Genomic DNA, 24,843 nt, shown 5'->3' on the forward strand with positions numbered 1-24,843 from the left:
TTTGGCCCTACCTCTCCCCTCCGCAGAGGATCAAAATTGTGATGGCATGTCTTCGGATCATCCTCCGGGATGTTTCCCAGACCGTCGCCAATAGCCCATTGTGCAACTCTAGTGCGACGTAAATTAACAACAACAACTTGGCCCTTCCTCCTCTTTTCAGTTGTATAGGAACGTATTACGTTATTTTTCTTTTTCTTTATAGTTTTCGTATTTAATTGTTAAAAATATTTTTTTAAATTTCCCTGATGCTTTCTTTTTGAACTATGTTTAACGTATTTTTCAGTTTCTGGTAGCTTCCTAGTTTGAAAGATTTTAATCTATTTGAAAATCACGACAGAAACTGAAGTACTTCCTTCTTTCTAAGACTCGCCACACGTTAATGGTGAAAGCGTGAGAAGAATTGCCATGGGTAGAGCGTTCTGCTCTACGCCACCTCCAGTCCATTTCGATCACCCTTTTTCAAAGTAGTAGTTTTTGTTTTTAGTTCAAGCAAATTATATTTTAATTAAATATCTTGTTTAATCTTAAAATGCACAAAAACAGGAAACTCAAAGCTATTTCAACATTGCGAACTGAATTTGATGCAACTGCCTTTTGATAATGCACGAATAACGTGAACTGATTCAACTTGATAAGTTTAAAACGTTCGTTCATATCACAAACCTGATTGTATAACCTGATTAGTAGCTTTTGGGATTGCATCACATGATGATTTCGTAAATAAAGAGACAGTGAAAAGATTTTGCAATGATAAAATCATAAACAATACTGATTGATATTGAGCGATTATGCTTTTTTTTTTTTATCGTACATGAACTGTTAACGATATGAGGATAAGATAAATTAATAATTTTATCTTACTTTAATATTTTTATCTAATATTTAAAATAAACAAAATTATTTGCTATCATATAATAATATATAAATGTGTTATGTTTGTATTGTGTATTCTCGGTGCATCATATGATAGCCCCCCAGAAATAAAGGACTTGATCGTGCATAAAAATAAGTATAAGTTTGCATACTAGTCGTAAAGGAAGTGTGCCCATTTTTATTACATAATTTTAGCTGAATAGCAACGAGGAAACTTTTTTTTCGTTTCAAGGTATTTTCTAGTTTCTTCTTTTTCCTTCATTCTTATAATTTGTATTCTAGAAAGCTGCTATTTTCGTAAACCTATATTTAACGTTTTCAGTTTATATATTGATTCTGGGAATAAAAAAAATACGTATAATTCAAATAGAGTCGAACATCGTAGAAGGTAAATTTGTTTTAAAAGTTACACTACTGTCTAAATTTGTGTTGTCTAACTCGGAAATTTATTTTAACTGAAGTCAAAACCATCTAAATTTGTACTATTTTTTAGATAGGAAATTGTTACACTATGAATGTATATATATTGTATTTCAAATGTATTATAAATGCATCTTAATCTGTCAAAAAAAAAAATCTATTTTTGCGACATTATATAATTTTTTTTTCGAATATAAATTAGAAGCTAAACATATATGCCTCATTGTAAGGAAGGAGGCAGTGGGTATACGTACTTACTCCTCAATAATTAGAAATCTCTAAAAATCCTCATAATTATTTCAGACAAATAAAGAGAAAAATTTTGATTTGTCATCGTTTTAAATTCCTTAAATTTTAAAATAAGAGTAAAAATAATTAATATTTTTGTGGGTATTTAGCACATTTAAGAATTTTTCTTCTTCTTATGTGTTATAAAACTGTCGTGACTGTGTAATTTAATTCCCTCTCCCTTAGAAAGTGGGCCTTTGCAATATCCATAAGTATCATTAATAAAAATGTATTAAGCAGGAATAAGGATAAGCAGGGGTATTATTATTAATAGAGAAGTATTTAGAGTTTTTCTATGCTTTTACATTGTATTTTTAACAGGGTTGGCACGGTATTTACCATATGAGTTTTTTATCGGTATTTACCATGATTTTTACCGTCTTAGGAAAAACCTGTTTTTAGCATGGTTTTTATCATCTTAGAAAAAACCTGTTTTGTCCATGGTTTTTACCATCTATAAAATATTTTTTTCTCTCCATGTTTTGTAAAAAGAAGCAGTTTTCCCATCCTCATCATCTTATCGCTTCTGCAATTTCTGTGAACATTATAAAAGTGTACATTAGAGCATAATTGAAACAAGAATTTGGAACATAGTTAAAATGGCCTTTTTTTTAAACATTGCTGTATAATATATGATCATATTAAGAACTAATGTTCTAAAAATTTTTGCAAGGATCAAAATTTTCATGATATTCGTAATAAAATATATTTTGTCCTTTTTAACCTTTTTTTTCTGTTATGGAGATGTATTATTACTCCCTTATACTACTTAATGTAACAAGTATGGCATATTATTAGATACTGTTCAAAATGCTAATATTAATAGTACAAAAATTGTATGTTACTAGCCTTCTGTTTTAGCAACAATTTCTTTCTTTCTTTCTTTTTTTTTTTTTTTTTTTTGTATATTAAAGTGAGCAATATATACTATGTGAGCTATGTGTACTTGTTATGGCTAAGTCAGAAATATATATTCAGAATAGAGATAAATAAAAGATTTTTTTTTTCATTTCTGTTATCAATATAGAAAAGTAAAAAGCTAACATCATTTCAATTTGTTTTCACTTACAATCTTAAATTGAAATGTTTATGTTGCAAGCAAGTTGTCTTAATCCCTGAAAGAAAATACCTCAGAAATTCTGCTGTCTACTTCACAATAATGAATCTTTATTTTTGTTGAACACAATCTGTCATGCTGCTTATTTTCCATCTTTTAGCTAACTATTGAGATCAACATTCAGGGAAGTCAGAAATCATTGCACCTCATTTTATTTTTTCGTCACGTCTTCCAAATGCTTTTTATGTTTTGGCAATTTATTGTTAATTTTTTACCTGTTTAAGTTTTAATGCTAGTTAAAGTAAGTTTGTAGAAGAGAATATAGCATTAAGGAAAAACAATAAAATTTGGCATTAAATAGGTGTGCTCGTTTACCACTTTTTTTTTTTTTTTTTATCATCCAAGCTTGTATTTGTGACAATCAATTTAATTCTTAAAAATTCTTAATAAATAATGTTTACGCTGAATGAGTGTGTTATGATCTAAAATAATAGAATGTTAAATATATTTTTTGTTTATTTCTTACTCTTAAATATGCAGATGTTGAATTTTTATTAAGTCGAAAGATTAATTCGTTTTAAGTTTATTGAAAATTAATTTAAATTTGGTGACCACAAAATAATGTAAGTTTTTTAGTACTCTAAATATTAAAATATGATAGGAAATATCATAGATATAATTTTTATCGAATAAGGTAATTCTGAAGTAAAAAATGAAGTTTATTAAATTTTTGAACTAAAATTTTAGTTTATCAGTTTTGATGAAGTTGAGAAAAAGTTTTATTAAGTAAACTATAACTTTTAGAGAGATTTTTAGTCTAGTAAATTTTAACTTCTTAGTTGGTTTTTCTTCTTGCTCTTTTTGAAGAATATTATTTAGTAAAATTGTCTTGATTTTCTCAAGTCTCCTTTTTTTTAAATTATTTTTTTGTTTTTTATTATTTACTCCTAATTTTTTGTTGAAACTATTAGGAAGCCTGTTTTTGCAATAGATATATTTTTCAATGTTTATCATATGGGTCATTCTCACGAAAACTGTCATTTTTCAGTTCATAAAATCCCAAAAAAGTAAAGTGAATAAAAAGCTCTGAAACTTTCTATATTAATAGAAATATGTAATGGCATTATAAAGAAAGTATATATCCTATAAATTATACTTAATATTTAAATTAATTAATTTTTTAAATAATTAATTTATAATTATTAATTTATAATAATAAATAATTAATTAATTTAATAAATAAATTAATTAGTTTAATAAATCAATTTATTAATTTATTTTTCAAATTAATTAATAAGTAAATTAATTATTTTCACTATTTAAAAAGTGAGGGACTGACACTAATAGTGAGGGAATGATATTTTATTTTAATACATGTTTTTATCTAAGTTACATCTACCTAAAGTTTGAAAATGATAACATACTAAGTATATCTAATATTTATTTTAATTTAGTCTTATATATTTAATAGTTTTTACAGGTTTGGGAAATAAAATTGGCTGGCACGATTGAACAAAAAAAAATTTAATAATATACTCATCTTGAATCATTCCCTCACTTCAGTGTCATTCCCTCACTTTATACACTAGTGAGGGAATGACGAATTCAATAAAATTCAAAAATAACAGTTAGGCTTTATTAATTTCCGAAGTCAATCACATACAATTATACTCATACAAGAAAGCAACATATAATTATCCACTTTCTCGATGAAGTTGTATTTTATTTTACTCTAAAAAACGACATGAGGGAATGACAAATGTAAAAAATTTTACCTGGTTTGATTCATTCAAATTTATTCCACAGCAAAGCTTCTTTAAGTTGAAGATGGAAGCATACTGCAATTTTGTTCTATGATGCCAGTTGTTAACTTCTGAAGTTTTTATTAAAATATTTTTATTCTAAGATGATTGCAGGTGATAAGAACATTGTTGTGAGGGAATGACGCAAAACACTGGGGACAAAGTTTAAAATAGTGCTGTGTTAATATTTTTATCAGAAATTAAATTTAAAATTTATTTTCTGAATTCTATATTTCAATATTCTCAAATAAAAAACATAAATTTGTAAAAAAAAAATTTTTAATTTCAGAAACAATTTTTTTCTTTTTTTAAATCAGCAGTGGGGACAAGTGAGGGAATGACATATTGGTATATTTTTATGACCTAAAATTAATAAAAAATAAAAATTGATAATTTTATTTTTATTCTTTTGTTAGCTTGCATTCTGAAGGACACTTTCCTTGAAAATTTTTTTTTCGTAAGTTGTAAAACAAACATAAAATATACTGGGGACATGAAAATGACTGTTTTTGTGAGAATGACCCATATATTGATTTATAAATTATATCTTTTGGCAAAAATAAAACATTTGTGTATTTAATATATTGACAGTATCAAACTTTTCTTTTTTTGAAACTCCATATTTCTTCTATTATTAGTATTTTTAAAAATTTTCTGTTTTAAAATTAGTTCAAAATGATTTATTTTTTGTTATCCAATTATTTTTAATACAGATTAAAAGAAGAATCTTACACTATAAATTTGCAAAATGAGTGTAATGTTTTTATTAGTAAGAGTTGTAGATTTAAAAATATAGTGGAAATTTAATATTTTAATTTCATTTAAAGGTTCTCACAAATAAAAACTATTTCCGGAAATTTCAATTTTACGTTATTTATGTTTTATTTTCTTTCATTGGTCATAAAGAATATCAAAATTCCCTTTGTGTCAAATATGCCACTTTTCTGTTAAATTTTACTTGTATGTCAAGTTCTGATTGAATGACAATAGCACAACAATTTTATAGTTGCATAAATTCAATATGTTGAACTGAGGGAGCTATAAAAATTCTACAATAGTAATCCAAGTGATCTGTTCTATCCTATTTTTGCCTCAGAATTTTTTGAAATCTTGAATAACATTATAAAGGGAAAAAAATTTATTAATTACATTAAAAAAAAAATTTCCAAGGGAAAATTGGAGATTTTTTACTGATTGATTATTTTCATCTTATAATCACAATTTTATTGATACATTGAAAGTATAAAATCACAAACTAAACATATACTTTAATACAAATCATATAGTGAACATGTACTCTAATACTTATCACATGCTAAACATATCCTAATCTAATCACATACTAAATCTGTAACTTTAATGGAAATCACATATTGAATTCATAATTAAAAATTTATAAAACAATTTTTATAACAATATACTGTTAAGTATGGATACTCAAACCAATTCTGAAATAATTTATATATATATAGATTTTAATATTATGCATAAAACAAAAGTAAATATGAAAATAGTTATTATAGAAATAAGTAGACATAAATTTTTTTATTTTTCTTCTGATATATTATGCATGATTTGTTTAAATTTGTACTATTTTTATAATACTTTTCTCTTAACAAGTGTATCGGCCACTCTCAGTTTCTAATATTTTGTCCAGTTACTTTCGGTTTATGCAACTGTTTTTTAGTGTTTTGAGGGAAATGGGTTTTTTCCAAACAAAATCCCTACCCTGGAACTATTATATATTTTGAAATTATAAATTGAATATTCGTTTTCTCTTTGTAATTTATTAATTCTTCTAAGCTTTTCATTAATAAATACTTCATGCATTTTTAATAAAAATATTTATAGAATGGATTACGAAAAAGTGAAGTTCGATGATTTCCCGCCTGGGCCATTAGATGAATACCGTTGTAAAGCTACATTTGATTGGAAAGAAATGAAATTTATTTTAGAAGGAGAAGATGTTGCCAAATATCAGGTATATCTTATTACAAAATGCATTAAAGAACAATTGAAATAAAAAAATTAAGGTCATATTGTGTCATAAATTATCATGGTGTAGGCGATATTCTGTGGAATTTTTCTTGTTAAGCACTAAACTCTTATTGAATAATTTAACATAATTCATTAAAAGCTTTTTTTTCTTCTGTCATTTGGGTTGTAAGTTAATTTTTGGATTTTCATTCTTTTTAATATTATTTTATTCATAAACGTTCGATACTAGTGTTTCTTTCAAGTGCATTTCACCTTTCAAACGAGGTATTAAAAAAGTCATTGGTTTATTAGATTGGTTAAATTCAAATTATTAAAAGTGTATTTTGGATATTTCTCTTGTTTTGCCTGTACCTTTCTGATAATTAATTATTGAAAGAAGGAAGTCTGTGAATTGTCCTTTAGAGCAGAAAACCTACCAGTTTGGGAATTCCCAAGTCTACTAATTTAAAAATAGCTCATGAGTCGACATACCGGCACACGTAAGAAACAGACGAAATTTTATAAACAGAGTAAATATCCAAGCCTTAATTAAAAGTGAAGAGCTAACTATAAAAGTATAAAAATTAAAAGTTTGATTAAAGTAAATTATATTTTAATTGAAATCTGTGTTAATATCTTAAATTTATTTTAAGATGTTTTTATACATCATGATTTTATAATCTCTTGTACAATTTCTCATTTAAAATATTTTAATATATCATTTTTATTTTGAACAGCTTTACATATGGAAAAGTTTAGAGGCTGAGCCTATATTTCATCGTACAATGACAGATGAATATAAATGGCAAGAGGATCATCACATAACATATCGAAGAATGAAACGTATTTGTGAAATTAATTTTCTACCACCAGAATTATTAGCAGAAAAACTTCACTTTTCACCTGCTTGCCACAATGCACTAGCTATGTATGATTTGGCACTTTACATTAAAAAATCTCTCGCTGTAGAAGTAAGTTTTTAATGAAGATCTTAAAAACAATGCTAAAATCACTTTATTGTTTATTAATTAATATAATTGAAGAAAATTCACACTTTATTTAAAGTATTTAATTCTCAAAGAGTTTATTTAGTTAAATAGCATAAAAGCAATATACAAGAATGTACCTCAAATTGTCAAGCTTGAAAGGTTGCTTTTTGATAATGTAAGCAAATATAATCATCAGTGCCAAGACAGAGATAAAATTATTGTCTATGCATTGATGATGCTTATGTTATCACAATGATTGTATGTCTTTCAAATTTATTAGTTTGTGCCTCAGGCATTGTTTTTAAATTTTTTTTCTTATTCTCTATAGGGTTATTCTCATTGCATCCATTTCTCATTTACTACATGTAAGAGGAATTGCTATGCATGTACCAATTGTATAGGCATGCAATCGCTTCGTAGAATGAGAATGGCTGCTATGTGTTTTTATTTATAACCGCTACAGAACCCTATGCTAAAGTCTTGATTTTTTCATGAGTTATAATCTTGTTTTGTCTTTGTAAATTTTTTTTTTGGATATTTAAATAAAATAAGAGATATTTGAAATTTTTAATAATCAATTAAAAAAATCATTAATCATTTGCCGCTCTGAGTAAATATGTTTCTTAAACAATTCTAAAAAGTTTAAATTACAGAATCGAATTTTTTTTAATATAATAACTAACGATCATTGAATAAAGTAGTTATTATTTATTAAAATATAAAAATTTTAAAATTCATTGTTCTGCCTTACAATGTCGCCACAGAGGGGCCAATGAAGTATAAAGACTAAATCATTAAAAATTATTAATTTCAAAAAATCTTTTACTTTTTTGTTTTAAAAATTATTAATATTCTTAGTAAATTTTTTTTTTCTAAATTAATTCAAAGTAGAGCGAAATATTGTAAGTTCTGCTTAATAAGGAATTATCCCTAATGTATAGTTTTAGTTTTATAACTGGTTTTTATTTAATTGCCCCGTTTCAACTTCTTAGAAAATATAATTTGAATATTTTTTCAAGAGAATAAGTTTTGCGCATTCTGCTTCCTGTATATTTATTTTAATGCAGATATACTTATTGGATTCAATCACTGTCCTTATTTCCAAAATATATCAAACCAAAAATGAAATAACTATTTTATTTTTCAATTTGATGTTATTGTGTTCTGAAGTTCCTAAAACTTATGTGCAATAAGAACTTTATCTTTTGCCATGTTTTAATTTGTGTTACGATTGTATTGGCTATTTAATTATTAACAAACTTGTTTTTTAAAAAAAATAATGTATAATTTTTTTTAAAATTTGTAATTTACTTTCCTCAGTATCCTACGTATGTTATGAGAAGTAATGGAACTGCACAGCACATGAAGCTTTTTGAACCCTTAAATAAAATGGAAGTAAGTTATTTTAATTGTCACATTTTATGTTTGATTGTTATATAAAAGTGTTTAAAATTACAAACAGTAAAATACATCAAAAACCTAAACGGATTTCGGTGTCAGGTGGTACACCTCCATTACCAGGATAAATGACAAGGTTGGTAAAAACAGAGATTATTCACATTTTGCCAAATGGTGAGAAAAACATGCACTAGAGTAATGCATTAAAAATTTGCAGTTTCGTGTATAAAAAAAGGAAAATAAGTATTAGTGAAAATAACAGTTATTCATTAAGAGTTATTATTAATTGGTTAAAATTATAAGTAAGTTATAACCCATTTTTTTTATTTTAACTTTCTCTGATCTCACTTAAACCTGATCTGTCTTCAGTCTCCAATAATTTAAGAAATAGCCTAATACAACCCATAAGCCAAATTTTCTCATCATCTGTTTATTTCTCTTTGTCAGTCAGCCAATAATTCACCCAGTTTGAGTTACATTGTGTTACTTGTCTTTAGCATTAAATGGGTACTTATTTGTTGAATTTATAAGACAAGAGACTTCGATTAATGCTCATTTTTACAATTAAGACTACAAAGAATCTATCAAAGTAATTGTAATCATGATTTCTTGAATTGTTTTCATCCACAAAAATGTCTGTTGGAGCAGTTTAAAAGGGATATGCAAGATTATGCATTTAGTCTTAGTTATAGAACCAAGTGTGTCTCGCTACTCGTTTGATTAATTTAAGAACTGGTTAATTGTCCAAACCTTCTAAACTAATGAATATTTTTAAAAGAATTTCCTGACCTATTCTATATCAATGATAGAAAAGTTCATCCTCCAATACAGTAGTTATCTCTTGCTGTTAAAAATAAAATCTATTTCACATTATTGAAGGCTACATTCTTCCAAGTGAGAAGTAGGAAGCTAGTTCCTTGTTATAACCATGCAATAAACTTTTGCTCAATTTGTTTCACATTAGCTACTTAAAGTTTTGAGTAATATCATATGTCAATTAATTTCCATGACGAAAAATGTTGCCATACCCATTGCAATAGTAGTTCATCAATGACAAATTTGTCATTATACCCAGTTAACAAATGCCTAAATCTTCACAGCAATTATGTTAAAAAGTAGCATGTTCTCACAATTTTTGATAATAAATTCATTGTTTTCCATTAAATAGTTGTTGCATTTAGCAAATGCTAATAAATACTCAGCTATTTATTAATTCTTTATTCTATGATTTATTCAGTTTCTACTTCTGATTTATGCTCTTCAAAACTTTTTATGCATATCTAATACTGTATAAATATTTCATATTGTAAGGTAAATTTTTTTTAATTCTTATCTCTTTTTAGTCAGAACAATTTTCAATTTATATTACTGTCTTATTTATCCTTCGATTAACACTATTGACACTCATTAGTTTTCCTATTATGTAAAAGTTTAAATTCTGACTCCAAAACATTTTGTATTTATATTACAAAGTTATTTTCAAAAAGAAATTTTCCAAAAATTTAAGATTAACAATGTTACCATATCTCAAAATTGCTTTGCAGCTATCATTAAACAAAGTCTACAATAAGAATTGTATTAATTTATCTATAAGAATGGTTTTTTTATATATGCTTAACTTTAATGTATACCATATTTGAGTTTCATTTGTTATATTTCCTAGTATACTGGTTGTTTCGCTCTGACTGAAATAAGCCATGGTACGAATACGAGAGCAATGAGAACAGAAGCAAGATTTGATCGAAAAACACAGGTTATTTTCGTTTTATTTTTTCACGTTTTAGAGCTTCTTTTTTTTTTTTTTTTTTTTTTGTAATGGAAGATTATTTACAAACAGTAACAACAGTTTGTAGAATTATATCATTTCTCTTAAATGTTTTGTTAATTAAAACATAGATTATAAAAATGATATTATTATATTTATGTAAGCGGTTTGCTTTCTTCCTCCATATCAATTCATACTTCAGACATTTAAATTTCATCAAGTAATATAGAATTATTAATTGAATTGGGAGTGAATAATGACATAGTCCATAGACCTATATCTTTGTATGTTTTTTTCCCTGCCAAAATATAAGTTTTATAACTTCAAGGTACCCTAGAAATATTTCTACCTTTTTATTTTATTTTTGCCATTAGACTTAGTTTATAACTGATTGATTCCATTATCATGAATATGTAAGTATTTAAGTTTAGGAGGGTATAACCCATTTCACTTTTTGATGCTAATCAATAAACTCTAGATTCAGCACAACTCACGAATATGTAGTTTATGTTATAAACAACAAGTATTGATATAGAAAAACTTTTTGTCTTTTACGTAAAATATTGATCTTCTAGGAATTCGTTTTGCACTCTCCTGATTTTGAGGCAAGTAAATGTTGGTGTGGAAATTTAGGGCAGCTAGCAACACATGCAGTTGTCTTTGCTCAACTATTCACTCCAGATGGGAAATGTCATGGCTTGCATAATTTTATAGTTCCCATCCGTGATCCCAAAACTCTATTACCATATTCAGGTATCACAGTTGGAGATCTTGGACCAAAAATAGGCTTAAATGGACTTGATAATGGGTAAAAAATTTATAATTTCTCTCTTTTTTTGTGAAAATATCTATGCAAATCATAATTATCTGTTACAGTTGTTATTATTATCTGCTATGCAACAGCAACAGATTTGTTACATGTTGCATACCTAGATAATACTTTTTTTATTAATACTTTTATTATGTTTTTTAAAATTATTTGGAATTACTGCATTATTATAAAACAAGTTTTAAAGTACTGGCCAATAAAATAAACCCAATGAAAGGTTAAATTACAGATTTCAGCTTTAAACTTTCTAGAGTCAAGTTCGTGTGCTGGAGCAAAATTGTATTTAGAGCACACTATTAATTTGTTTAAAAAAAGTTTTGATTCATACCTTTGGAATGCGACATAGACATTAGAGACAATTTTATTATTATTATTATTATGATGATGATGCATTTGAGGTGAACTTTTATTATTAAATATTCACTCATCATCATGTGTTCCTGGGAATAAAATAATCCAATATTATTATAGTTAAATCCAATATTTCTGAATTGAAAATTGTTATTTTACTCTGCACTAATGAAAAGGACAGAATTGTGACCTGTGATGAAAAATGGGTATACTACAACAATACTAGCCGTAGAGGAGGGTGGTCAGCATCCGGGGAATCCGCAAGTTCAGTTGCAAGACGAACGCTAACTAACAAGAAGGTCCTTCTCCGTATCTGGTGGGATTGTCGTGGAATTATCAACAAGGAGTACCTTAAAAGCGGGTAGGCTATTAACAGTACAATATACAGCAATATGCTAATCAAAGTTAGCGATGCGATTCGCGAAAAACGAGAAAACGAGCTCAGAAGGAAGGTGATTCTCTTTCATTAAGATAACGCTTGGCCACATGTTAGTGCAATGACCGGCATGACGCTCCACACGTTAGAGTGGGATTTGATGCAACATCCACCATACAGCACAGCCATGGCGCCTTCGGATTACTATCTGTTTTCAAATCTGCAGCTGCATCTTGATGGCACAATCTTCTGTTCAAATGACGAGGTCATAAATGAGGTCGATTGCTTTCTCTACTCGCGCACCCCCCAGTTCTTCGCAGAAGGGAATGAAAAGTTGCCAAAACGTTGGCAGACTATTGTTGATTTGAATGGAGATAACTATTCTCATTAGCTTTGCTGATTTTGTATGTGTTTGTAATTTTTCAGGATTTTTTTTTTTTGGCGGAAAACTTTTTACTCAACCCGATATATATGAATGTATATATATATATATATATATATATATACAGTGGTGGCCAAAAGTGTGGACACTTTTTGAAAGTTTCATGTTTTTCCACTTTGTGCGCTTGTAGAATATATTAATTTTCACTTAAATACAAACGTTTAGATATCAAATTGAAGGTAATTTAATGTAGAATTTAATAATGAATACAGTATTACAATATCTGTATTACAAAAAAAGTTATGAAATTAATAGTAAGATCTATCTTAGATTTGCATTTTTTAAAGTGATACTTACACAATCAATACTTAGTAGGATAACCCTTAATTTTTAAGACAGCTTCACAGCGTCTTTTCATCGAGTGAACGAGTGTTTGAAGTTCATCTTTCGTAATCACATGGTGCCAAAAATCAATTATAGCTTCACTTAGTTGTCTTTTATTGGATGGACGTTTTTTTTCGTGCAAGAATTTTCAAACGTCGCCACAAATTTTCAATTTGATTGAGATCAGGGCTGTTTCCTGGCCATGGTAATATATCTATGCCTTTATTTTGAAACCATGCTTTGCATACTTTTGCTGTGTGGCATGAAGCTGAATCCTGCTGAAAAATAAATGGTGCGTTGTTGGAGAGGAGATCCCTGATGGAAGGTATCAATTTTGGTTTCAGGGCAGTTTCGATGTATTTTTCGGCATTCAGGATGCCATCAATCACTTTAACTCGGCCCACAACATCTGCAGATATACATGCCCAAATCATGACATTTGTTGGATTTTTAGTAGTTGCTTCAATGCAATCAGGATGAAGCGCTTCACCTACTCTACGTCTTACGTATTTTCTACCATCACTTCCAAAGAGCGATATTTTACTCTCATCACTCCAGATTACTTGCTTCCATTGATTTTCTGACCATTTAATGTGTTCTTTTGCCGACTTAACTCGTTTTTTGCGTTGCTTTTGATTTAAATATGGTTTTTTCCTTGGAATTCTAGCTTGTAGTCCAAATCCTGATAAGCTGCTTCTTATTGTTCTTGAACTTACTGCAATACCAGCTGCATTCATTTCACATCTAATGGCATCTGATGACATTTTTCTATCTTGAAGACATAGCCGTTTAATTTTTCTATAGGTAGTAGCACTTGTGTATTTTTTTCGGTCTGATTTGGCATCCTGAATGCCAAAAAATACATCGAAACTGTCCTGAAACCAAAACTGATACTTTCCTTCAGGGATCTCCTCTCCAACAACGCACCATTTATTTTTCAGCAGGATTCAGCTCCATGCCACACAGCAAAAGTATACAAAGCATGCTTTCAAAATAAAGGCATAGATATATTACCATGGCCAGGAAACAGGCCTGATCTCAATCCAATTGAAAATTTGTGGCGATGTTTGAAAATTCTTGTACGAAAAAAACGTCCATCCAATGAAAGACAACTAAGTGAAGCTATAATTGATTTTTGGCACCATGTGGTTACGAAAGATGAGCTCCAAACACTCGTTCACTCGATGAAAAGACGCTGTGAAGCTGTCTTAAAAATTAAGGGTTATCCTACTAAGTATCGATTGTGTAAGAATCACTTTAAAAAAATGCAAATCTAAGATAGATCTTACTATTAATTGCATAACTTTTTTTGTAATGCAGATATTGTAATACTGTATTTATTATTAAATTCTACATTAAATTACCTTCAATTTGAAATGTAAACGTTTGTATTTAAGTGAAAATTAATATATTCTACAAGCACACAAAGTAGAAAAACATGAAACTTTCAAAAAGTGTCCACACTTTTGGCCACCACTGTATGTATATATATATATATATATATATATATATATATATATATATATACAGTCAATTCGCTATAACTCGAATATTACTATAACTCGATTTTTTTATGAGGTCCCGACCCTTTTATCTTCAATTTCATGTTAATTATTCTCGATTACTCGAATTTTACTCCCTTTAACTCGATTTTTTTTTTATCTTTTGAAGCAAGAAAAAAAACATTGGAGCTGATATCTTGTCCCTTCCTTTGCAACACACACACAATGTCTTTCGCACTCTTCATGGAGAAGCTAAAGCTGTCCCTCTTGAAGTATGTGAACTGTGGTTAAATGAAACGTTACTAAATTTACTTCAAGGATACAGTTAATATGATGTTTTCAATATTGATGAAATGGGTTTATTTTTTAAATGTCTTCCAAATAAGACTATGATGTTTGAGGATGAAAACTGCTCAGGGGGTAAAATGAGCAAGGAACGTTTGACTGTCCTAGTTGGAGGAAATGCGTCTGGGACAGAGAAATTGCCCTTACTTGCTATCGGAAAATACCGAAATCCCCGATGTTTCAAGAATGTAAAAACGTATCCTTTGGATTACAAGTCTAACAAAAAGTTTTGGATGACATCAGTATTATTTGAAGACTATGTAAGAAAATTGGATCGAGAATTCTTCGCTAAGAAAAGAAAACTGATACTCTTTATGGATAAATGCACAGCGCATAGTGATCTACCTAATTTGAAAGCAGTAAACTTGCAGTTTCTCCGCCAAACACAACAGCAAAGCTGCAGCCGATGGACCAGGGTATCATAAAGTGCTTCAAACAGTCTTATTGTAAATGGCTTGTCAGAAAAATTATCTTAAATATTGTAAGCATTTAGAAGATTTGTTATTAATAAGCATTAATTAAATAATCCGACAATATTTTGAAAGTCCAAAACCGAAACTAAGGGTAAGTCGAACTTCCGATATGTCGAAGTTTTTCGTCAGTCCTATCAGATTCGAGTTATCGCGAATTCACTGTATATATATTTGTTTTATTTTGCAGTTGCTTACATTGTTTTTAAAAAAGAAATGGTCTTAATTACCAAGTCTAATTAAACTTATGTCTGTATATTTTTCATTATTAAGTATTTATTATATTAATATATATTTGAATATTAAAAGCAATGCTGTCAATGTTTTTCATAAAAAAAATCACCTAATAATGTTACTTTCTTCCCCCATTAGTTTTATAATGTTCAACCAGTATCGCATACCTAGAGAGTGCCTTCTTAATAAAAATGGTGATGTGGATCCTGATGGGAAATATATTTCTACTAAAGTAAATATACTTTCCTTATTGTTATTTAAGTATGTTATTTGATTGTAATTAACTTCATTATAAAAATTTATATTGACAGTTAACAATTTTTTTAAAGTTTAATTTTAGAAGTTGGTATGCTGTTAAGATTATATTTTTAATAGAGTTTGATTTAAATTACCTTTTATAAAGCATTTTGATATTTAAAAATTTGTACTTTAAATCAGTCCTAACAAATCCTTGGAAGTGTTTTGATTTGCCATACAAACTTCATTCACTTTTGTTACTTATGTTGTGCACAAAATTACCCAGATTTTTAAATTATAAAATTGCATTTTTTGTTATACTTTACACTCTGTAGAATAATGTCTGAAAAAAAATTTTTTTTGAAGTGTACCGAGCTAAATTATTACAGTTTAGAGACAATTTTATGAAGTATGTAATCAGTGCCTTGATTGAAATATTAAAATTATTATTTTTTGATAATGTGATTTCGATGCTAGCTTACAACATTTTAATCTTGTTTTCTTCATAGTTGAGAATCGTTTTTAATGATTTTCTTAAAGTAGTTTATTGGATTATTGTGTTTGATCAAATAAACAAAAAATGATACAACTTTACTTATTTCTTGTTTCCTTATAATTTTTTGTTAAATATCGAATATTTCTAAAAGCGCCAATAAGCCTCTTTTGAAAACATTATCTATTTTATTGGAAAGGAGAGAAAAAATATGTAACCTTATGTCTATTAACCTTTACTAAGGAATAACCGCTAATTTTTTCTAAGGAAACTTATTTTTCTAAAGGAATTTATGAATCACATAATTAAAAACTAAATTTAATGTAAAAAAATGAATTATGTAAAACTAAGCACACATATTGTCAATAAGTCAGATATCTGATTGTATGCTCGAAAGCAATGTTTCCAGCCACCGGATCGCAAGCCAGTACTGGGCCTTGAATCCAGTTGTATTGTGCTGCTCAAGGAACATTAGAAGATTATTATAATTTTATTTACTCTATTGTATTTTTCTCTGGTTTATACAACTTTCCATGGATGAGAGGTTAACGGGTAGCTGAGTGAAGGCATATTTAAATGTAATTAAAGTTATTAAATCAAATCAATCTAAATGTCCCTCCACCCCCTCCTCAGTGAAAGGCTTTAAAATTATTAACCCTTGACCAGTCCTCAACAATAAAAAGGTTGGAGAGCACTGCTATAGACTAGTGGTCTTTAAACACTGGGCTGTGGACTGGTACTAGCCTGTAGATCGAATGGTACAGGGCCACCCAAGGAATATAAAATTCTTTCCATTTTATTTACTATGGTGTATTTTTCTCAGGGTTTGTGTGACTTTCCTAGGGTGAAAAGTTGACCCTGAAAAAAATTATGATCTTGGTAGAGATATAAATTTTGGAAATATTCAATCAAATATTCTTGGGTAATTCATACATGTTTACCTTGAGTTATTTTAACTTATGCATCCTACATAAAACATTAGTTGTAAAACATAAGATTTTTACAACTAGTTAAAAGATAAAACATTAGTTTCATGTCTAATATCCCCCATCCCCTACTTATTTATAAGTAACAATATTTCATTTGTGAACAGAATTCTTAGGAAAGTCCTAAATTCTGTTGAACGGGGGTAAAATATAATATTTTTCTCCACGCAAGGAAAATAAATCTTTGAATGTAAGAAAATGGCTTCTTACATTCCTAGTAGGCCTGCTCCATTGTATAATTAGAAGAGTAGGGAAGATTCTTTCGATGATGTGACATGTAGTGAGTAAACTAAGTTTTCCACCACTTCAAGAGAGCGAGAGAGCTAATAATTATTTAGAAACTTACTTTTAAGTACATATTTATTAAGTACATATTTATTATACATTATGTTAAGTGCATATTTTTCATCGAATTATTTGTTTTTATTCATTTTCTTACATAAATAGGTATCTTTCATTATCAATTCTATAAATTCACTTAAACAGTTACTTGTGTGTTTATTTCTCATTTAACTAACAACATGAAATTTGAATATTTCGTAACAGATTATAAACCAGTTTTTCTTTAAAGCCTCTTATTTCTGGCACAAACATAAACCACCGATATTTTTCAAATTAATTTTGTATAAACTTACCAATTTAGGGAAGAGAAAGACAACTGTATTGTTGAATTCTGTCGCAAAGTGCATTCAAATTGATTTGAAAATTTAAATTTGAGTTATTTCTTTTTCAGAACCAAATGGAGCGATTTGGTGACTCAATGGGAGCATTGAGTATGGGGCGTGTTGGAATTATAATGCTTTGTGTTAATTTTTTGAAGATGAGTGTTCCTATAGCCATTCGCTATTCAGCCGTGAGGCGACAATTTGGACCAACACCAAATGATGAAGTGCCAGTCTTAGAGTATCAAGTTCAGGTAAAGAAATAGGAAACCAATCATTGTAATAGAAAAAATAATGAAATTTATGATAAAATGATTTGAAAACATGCAATAAAAACATTTAAAAAGTATTTAGTTACAATAAATTTAGAATTTTATCTTTTTGCTGTTCCTACTTTGCTATTATGCAAAAAAAAAAGTATTCTTCTATGTATTTCACTAGTTACATGTTGCTTCATAATTGGCAACATAAATGTCAAAAAACTCAATACTCTTTCAGATTTCTACACATGAAAATTATGTTTAATTCAATATAATTATAATAATGATATTGATAATTTCAATATCACTTAATAACTTCATAAAATACGAACTAAATTGTCTTTTTTTTTATCCATGCTTTTAAGTAATAGTAGTATTACTCAAAAGCAAACAATAACTCCAACATAAAATTATTTTTAAATTCTATATCATGAAAAGAATTATTTTATCTCAAATAATTTGTATATTAACACTTAATCAATTTGAAAAATTAAAACCAAATTAAAGCATTGTTTTTAAAAAGAATATTTTTTTTTATCTTGCTTTTATGTATAAAAAAGTTTGTTCTAGCTTATTCATTGTTTAAGTAAATTATCATATTTATGTTTAAAAGTAGGCTCTCACTTTTTATTTATTGACATAGAAACTCTAAATTTGTTTAATTTTTTTTACATTTAAATATTTTCAGTGTAAACCACTTCAAACCTATTGTTACACCTTGTTTTTTTATGCTCTTAACTATGTTTTATTATTGAACAATTTTTCTTTCCACTACAAAATGGTTTTTATCAGTTGAAATTATTGAAAAAGTTTAAATACACATTTGTATGCATTCTGTTTAATAAAAGCAAGACCATTTAAATAGCATTTTTATATCATAGAATTTGAACCAAAATAGGTGCAAGCAAAAAAGTACAAAGATATTAAATAAAGAAAGGAGCAAATAATATAGCCTCCTGAAATGGAGATTCTGATACATTTTTATTAATCATGGATTCTTTATTTTCTGATATTACTGTTATGTTTACATTATTCAATAATCTTGAAACATCATAATTTGTTCAGTTTTTTTCATGGATATTTTTTGCTCGTACCAAATTATCTCAGTTTTAAAATTTGATTTTTTAGCAATGGAGACTCCTACCTTATGTTGCTGCTACATATGTTTGTTATCACTTTGCGAGGGATTTTTATCAAGATTTTATTGATTATTTTGTGGAGTCTCTGTTTGGACGTAGTACTGCAGAGATGGTAAGCATGTTAGTTTTTAAAAATTGTTATGAAAACATCAATCTCCGTTTAATATATTAATTTACTATTTATCTTCTTACTTATTGGGATTAAAAGACCCATTCCGATACTCCATCTAAATTTAAAAATATCCAGAAACTTTTGTTGTCATTTCCCTTTACTTATAAGTCTTATACATTTTAGTATTTATTTCAAAATGCATTTAATGTAGGGCTGCCAAACTAAAATGACTATTTAAAAAAAAAGACTACTGTGGCAACTAAGTTTCATGGAGTGTAGGCAACAACAATTTTTTTGCAATCAATTGTGAACAATCGGCGACTTTCTTTACCAATTCACTACTGAAAAAATCAATTAGCAATTTTTTCTCGCTGTGGTATGGATAAGAACTGGTTCCTTTTGTTATGTCTGTTTTCCATATTTATCCTCATGTGTCAATTTTTTTTTTCATTTCATTTCATCCATGCAATTACAATGGAATATTTCATGCCACTGAAGTGATCTATAGTTGTGGATTATTGCAGGAAAGAATAATCCTCTGACCTGTTGTTTAACAGTTGGATATTAATATAAAATGTATAGAGTTTAATTTTACACTTTCAGAAAATGTATAGCTGAGTTTTCCTATGATTTTTTTTCTGTTTGTGTAAACAAATTTTGCCCAAGAGAGTTCTTAGCCCTCTGTTTTTAATGAGATAGTAAAAAGTTTTTATATTACACAGCATATAACATATAATATAAATTTTATTTATATATTCATTTTTGAAAATTTCTGAAAACATCTACATAACATGATATCTATACATCTACAGCATATTGAGGTTAAAACTTTATAATTTTATGTATTTAAAATGTACTTAGCGTTTGTATTTTATAAAGTGTAATTTTTTTAAAAATACATTATTTGGATTCTTTTATAACATTGAAGTATAAATATTGTAAAAATATGTTAGAAGAGAGAAACTATTTTATGCTTCTGACAACTATTCAGGATTTAATACATTAAATATCTGAAACAATGACAGCAACATTTTTGAAGTCTTATCAAGTGTCTGCCATGTAATGTTATACATTTTTGGTATGATTAATATATTGATGATTAACGCTGTTTTACGAAGCTCTGTCGCCAAGGGGGAAGGGGAAACCATAGTTTAAGTGCCTTACACTTGAAGCAATGCGACGATTTTAAATTATATGCATGATCTTACCATGAAGAATTATCTGGGCTTTAGAACAGATAAATACCTTAAATATTAAAAGTTATTAAACTTTCTTAAAAATCGTCAATTTGGTGACATTTTCCTACCTTGATAAAAATTACCAAAATCGCTGCCTTTATCTCAGTTTTTGCTAATTTTTATGTGCCCAGGTAATGCAGCATTGGAGTAAGTTTTTTAATTTTTAAAAAATTAAATCTTTTTATTTTCACAAAACCATGGCTTTTCTCCATATTAATGCCATTTTCAAAATAAGTGTAGACAGTGCTGGTTTTAGATAGGCTAAACTTGACTTTAACAATCATGAGTAGCATTTGCAAACTCACAGCAGTTATAAATATAGCATATTATTCGTAAAAAAGCATAATTTAATATTGCGACAGAACCTTGAAATATGATTAAGATATTGATTTATTTCAGCACTGATTAATTATTTTTTTTTAAACTATTTTTATGTATAATTTTTTTTTTACATATTAATAAATGACTACATGAAGCAATCATCATTCTATTCCCTTTTATTAAATCAAAATCAATTCGCCTTTTTTATTTTGCAATGATAAAAAAAGATTATTTAGTTATTTATTTTAATTTTTCTAGCAAATTTTTTGATGGTTTATTAGTGCACAAAATTTTATTCAAAATATTTGCATTGGTAATTATTAATGGGTTTAGCCTTTTTAAATTTCCAATATTTGATCACTATTAAGTTTTTCAAAATGCTTGAAAACTTTTTTGTGCACAATTAATGTAACTTGCAGAAAGGAAACGAAAGGTTATAGCAATTTTAAAAACATTTCTGTATGCATCTCTCTTGATATCATACAAATGGAATTTAACAACTTGCCATGTTTATTTGGTTCACAAAAATATTATTAAGAAATGTTATTAGTTGTTATTGAATAAATACTAAATTACAATGAAGCCTGTGTACTTGAACAACTTCTTAAGTTGATCACTGTTAATAAGATCCAAATTTATCAAATGTAAAGAGAAGAGGTTGTAATCTTGTAACTTCACCATTTTCCTCGCGTGTTGATCATTAAAAAATTTTAAATTTTCTTCTGAGCCTCTTTTAAGTTTACCACCTTTATTAAATAAAAAAAGGTGAAATCTTACTTAATAAAAAAAGCCTTATCAAACATTTATATATTTTCCAAACTAATTTTTTTCCATGTACCAATTAAGTAAGCCTTTTTCTTCTCTTGCTTTTACTCACTAAAAACAAGTGTCATTTAAAAAATTCATGAAATATTTTTTCAAGTTTCATTTTTGATTAGGTAATAAATAATCTTTTAACTGATGTAGGGCATCTACTAAATAAAATATTTAGCAACTACTTTAAAAAAAAATTATAAAGCCTTAAAATAAATGCATGTGTATTAGAATTTGTAATAAGAATGAATACATGGTCTGAGAAATGACAAAAAAGCAATAATAAATTACCTCCATAAGTTAACCACCTGTCTTTTTACCAATAAAGTGTTTAAGTAAAAAATAAAATAAAATGTAATAAATTCAAAAATTAAGTTGAAAACTTAAAGTAGGTAGTCAAATTATCTTTGAGCTTCATTAATATCCACTTATGATGAATGTTAACAAACCTGTAACACTTTGTATAAAATCTTTTCATTCTGTTTTAGGCTGACAAAAAAGTTTATATACATGCTTTAAGTTGTTGTGGCAAAGCTGTTGCTGGTTGGCTTGCAAGAGATGCTATACAAGAATGTAGAGAAGCATGTGGTGGGCATGGTTATCTTAAAGGTATTAAGTATTACAATTATGACACAAATTTTATATATTTATTTTAAAAGATAATTTGTTGTACCAATTTTCATTTATTTTGATGGGTTCTTCATTCTAAGAATTTCACTGTTTTGGGTATTTTATAGAAATTAATTTAAATGATGTATTCTTAGAAATATAATGTTCTATATTAAGCTTCATTCAAAGCTGTATGTTTTGTGGCCATCATTAGTTTAAAAATAAAAATTTTTGAGACTCAGATTCTGTCAAATTATTGAAAGTGCCTGTGTGTGTTTGATTTTGTAAAAACCATTTGCACAACACTTTAGTTAATGTGTTTATAAAGTAGAAATTAATGCCCCTGGAAGCACTGAGATTGTATCATAGTACTGATCATTGCTGAAATTTTTTTTTTATTATTATTGAAATAGTGAAAAATCTGAGTTATAGTTCAAAATTAACTCAAAATGGGTGTTTTCTTTTTTGTTTTAATGCATATTACCTGTGCTTTTTTTTTTTTTTTTAAACTAGCCGTGCACATGAAAATAATCAGCATTTCTTTAAAAAAAATTATTTTTGCCACCATATTTTTTCTAAAAATCTGAATCAAAAATTTAATAAACTTGAAAAAATTAAAGAGGAGTCTTATAAAAATTGTTAAGAAAAGAAGTGACTTATTTATAGAAGTCATGCTGATTTGTCATATTTTTCTTTTTTTTATATACTTTAATAAATGGTGATAACAAAATTAATTTTATTCTTATAATTTCTTGTTAAAATTAATGTTCTTAAATTTTAAACTTAGAGACACTTGTATCTTTTGAGAGATTAATTTGCTGACTTTATGATTGAATAAATATTTTTTATATGCTTTTAATTCAATATCTTTTGTTTGCTTTTTTTTGCATTGGAATCAAACTTTTTGAAATTTAAAAAGCAGTATAACTGAAACACTAGACCAAAGGTCAACAGAATTGTCTTATGCTGTACAACAGAAGAAATTTTTATACTAGGCTAATTTATATTTTGTCCATTTCTTTGCAGTTTTTTGAAACTTATACACATAATTTTTACGCTCTAAACTTTTACACATTTATTATTTTATTAAACACTGAGAATATTGATCACATTTTTTGCACATCAAAACAATTAATTATTTTATTTCTTTAGTTTTCTGCTAAATAAATATTTTTATAGACTTTTTTTATCATTACTCTTATTGAAATATATGCATAAATTAATTTTTGTTCACCTGCTGCTTATTGTTATGTATTGTACTTCAAGTGTACCCCTTTTTTAAATGACTTTTATTTTTTTATTTCTCTGTCATCTGAGTAGGATAAATATGTTCTTTCTTCTTTGTATTTCTGTTTGTTTTTCTATGTTTATTTATTAAGGTTGCTCTGTTTTATTAAAAAAAATTAAACAGAAAAACATCAAAATTTAATATATGATATTAAATTATATGATTATTTTATTTATATTAATATGATTATTTGAGATTAAAATTCAATGATTAAGTAATATAATAAAAGTCAATAGTTAATAATAATCAATAATTAATAAAAAGATTACAATTCAAAAAATTATATCAAACAAAATTTTTGATTTTTTTTTGTAGCATGATTTGGCAGTTAACCATGTTAGGCAACTTATCAAACAAGTTCTATTTAAATGATGTCAAAATTTAAAAAATTGGAAGCAATTTAAAAAGTATTTTTATGAAATGAATGAGTATTTTTATGAATTGTCATTTTGCATAATAAGATGTACTAAAATAAGATATACTAAAATGTGCATGAAAATATTTTACTCTCCTCTTAAAATAACTGTTAATGTATGCATAAAGCATTTGCGATATTCAGATAATTTTTAATATACATTTTGCAAAATGATAATTTGCAGGAAAAAAAGCTTTATTATTTTGTAATGCTCAAAGTACACTTTTTCATTATTTGCTTTACATAATTAATGATTATCAAATTTAAGAAAAATATTATTCTTTCAAATTTTAACTCAATTTCAAAACTTTTATCACAACTTTGAAAACTAACAAAAATCCTGTAACTTTTGTTGCATTTCCTTAATTATTTCTTATTTTCAATTAAAAAACATGGCTCAACTATATACACTTGTGAGACCACATGCACTGTACCATGTAATTATGCAATGTTTAAAAGTCAAATAACTGATTGTTATATTTTATGGCAATGGTTGATCAAATATGTCATACAAATAATTTTTAATTTTTGTTGCATAAGGTTTTATGCGAATTATTAAAACATTTTTTGTTAGCTGCTGGATTTGGAAGGCTTCGGGACAACAATGATGCAAATTGCACATATGAAGGTGATAACAATGTCATTCTGCAGCAAACAAGCAACTATCTTTTAAATTTATTAAAGAAGAGCAATGCAGGTAAATAACTTTTAATAAGTTTTTAAATAATTAACTTATTTTAGTTTAACATGAGATAATTCTTTTTTTGTTTTGTTTAATTAATTGTAAAAGTTTTTTTCCTGAAATAATTTGATTAAAAAAGATTTATA

At 27.2% G+C, this 24,843-nt stretch overlaps 1 protein-coding gene across 2 annotated transcripts in view; it reads left to right on the plus strand.

The window, feature by feature from the left end:
* The first annotated feature begins 703 nt into the window (after positions 1-703).
* The window catches only part of LOC107450948 (peroxisomal acyl-coenzyme A oxidase 3), a 37,090-nt gene continuing 12,950 nt past the window's right edge, over positions 704-24,843 (plus strand). The window contains exons 1-11 of one of the 2 annotated variants that reach the window (XM_016066891.4): positions 704-1,105; positions 6,292-6,421; positions 7,155-7,388; positions 8,727-8,801; positions 10,468-10,557; positions 11,145-11,377; positions 15,581-15,674; positions 17,892-18,074; positions 19,209-19,331; positions 22,192-22,312; positions 24,590-24,712. In XM_016066891.4, coding sequence (XP_015922377.1) covers positions 6,293-6,421; positions 7,155-7,388; positions 8,727-8,801; positions 10,468-10,557; positions 11,145-11,377; positions 15,581-15,674; positions 17,892-18,074; positions 19,209-19,331; positions 22,192-22,312; positions 24,590-24,712 — 1,405 coding nt within the window. In that variant the 5' untranslated portion in view covers positions 704-1,105; position 6,292. Of the gene's footprint in view, positions 1,106-1,127; positions 1,262-6,291; positions 6,422-7,154; positions 7,389-8,726; positions 8,802-10,467; positions 10,558-11,144; positions 11,378-15,580; positions 15,675-17,891; positions 18,075-19,208; positions 19,332-22,191; positions 22,313-24,589; positions 24,713-24,843 lie in introns of those variants that run through there. The other variant, XM_016066892.4, reaches the window with a different exon arrangement.

The sequence above is a fragment of the Parasteatoda tepidariorum genome, chromosome 2 (genome assembly GCF_982258835.1).
Source record: "Parasteatoda tepidariorum strain Cologne lab strain chromosome 2, Ptep-v5.0, whole genome shotgun sequence".
Lineage (NCBI taxonomy): Eukaryota > Metazoa > Arthropoda > Arachnida > Araneae > Theridiidae > Parasteatoda > Parasteatoda tepidariorum.